The sequence below is a fragment of the Penaeus monodon genome, chromosome 20, assembly GCF_015228065.2.
Source record: "Penaeus monodon isolate SGIC_2016 chromosome 20, NSTDA_Pmon_1, whole genome shotgun sequence".
Taxonomy (NCBI): domain Eukaryota; kingdom Metazoa; phylum Arthropoda; class Malacostraca; order Decapoda; family Penaeidae; genus Penaeus; species Penaeus monodon.
In genome coordinates, this window is record NC_051405.1 from 17,353,342 (window position 1) to 17,354,258 (window position 917).

Below are 917 nucleotides of genomic sequence, written 5' to 3' on the forward strand. Positions count from 1 at the left end.
TGATTGTAAATTCAGTGGTCCACCAACTAGCTTATGTCCACTCGATTGTACCTCCATGGCAGGGATTCGATTCCTAGACCATTTGTGAATGTGTGTGTGTGTGTCCTAGTATAGACCTTGGTCAGTACTGCATCCCAGCTGCTCTTCCGCCGCCCGCTGGCTCAGTCCCTTCAGCTGGCAGGATCAATCTTTTCCAAGATCCATCGAATGTACTTGGACACTCGCACACCCTTGAAGGGTCCAAGCTGGGAGGTGAAGCAGCTGGTTTGCGCAGACATGATGCCATACAGGACCTTCCTCCCGTATGCCGTGCAGGCCAAGGGCCCACCTAAATCGCCCGGACAAGCGCTAATGAAGCCGGAGGGGTCTGACAGACAGATATCCGTGGAGGAGAAGAGAGCCGAGCCGCCGAACCTTTCCTCGCACGACGCGTCCGACACGACGGAGACGCTCGCCTCGCGGGGCTGTGTCGGTTGCTGCGGGGGCAGAGCGGGCTTAGCTTTGGCGGGAGACAGGCGCGTAAGAAACTATTAATAAATCTTACCGAAAAATTTAATATGGTAAATATTCAGTGTTATTTCTGTTCTTATGATGTACATGAGCAAGATTTCGGAAAAAAAATCATGAATGCTTATTGATATAGAAAAACATATACACATGTTAGATGCTGCAACAGAATCGAAATTGTTGTCTCATCTTCTCTTATACCAAATGTGATTTTCCTCCTATTTCATCAAAAGGAAAAGCGTTTTGCTATTCCTACTTGGTCGGATTGTCTGCGACTGCCGAAGCCGGCGACAGAACACGCCTCCAGGTTCTCGTAGGAATCGTCGGCGCTGGGGAGGCAGATAGGACGGACTCGCTCGTTGAATCTGTGGCGAACAAACACGGTCGAAGATGGAAACGGACATGCTCAC

General features: G+C 50.2%; 1 protein-coding gene across 1 annotated transcript in view; it reads right to left on the bottom strand.

The window, feature by feature from the left end:
• Positions 1–917, bottom strand: part of LOC119585657 (plasma kallikrein-like) — a gene marked incomplete at its 3' end in the record, with an annotated part of 8,811 nt that continues 7,894 nt past the window's right edge. The window contains 2 exon segments of the mRNA XM_037934332.1: positions 1–476; positions 764–872. Coding sequence (XP_037790260.1) covers positions 171–476; positions 764–872 — 415 coding nt within the window.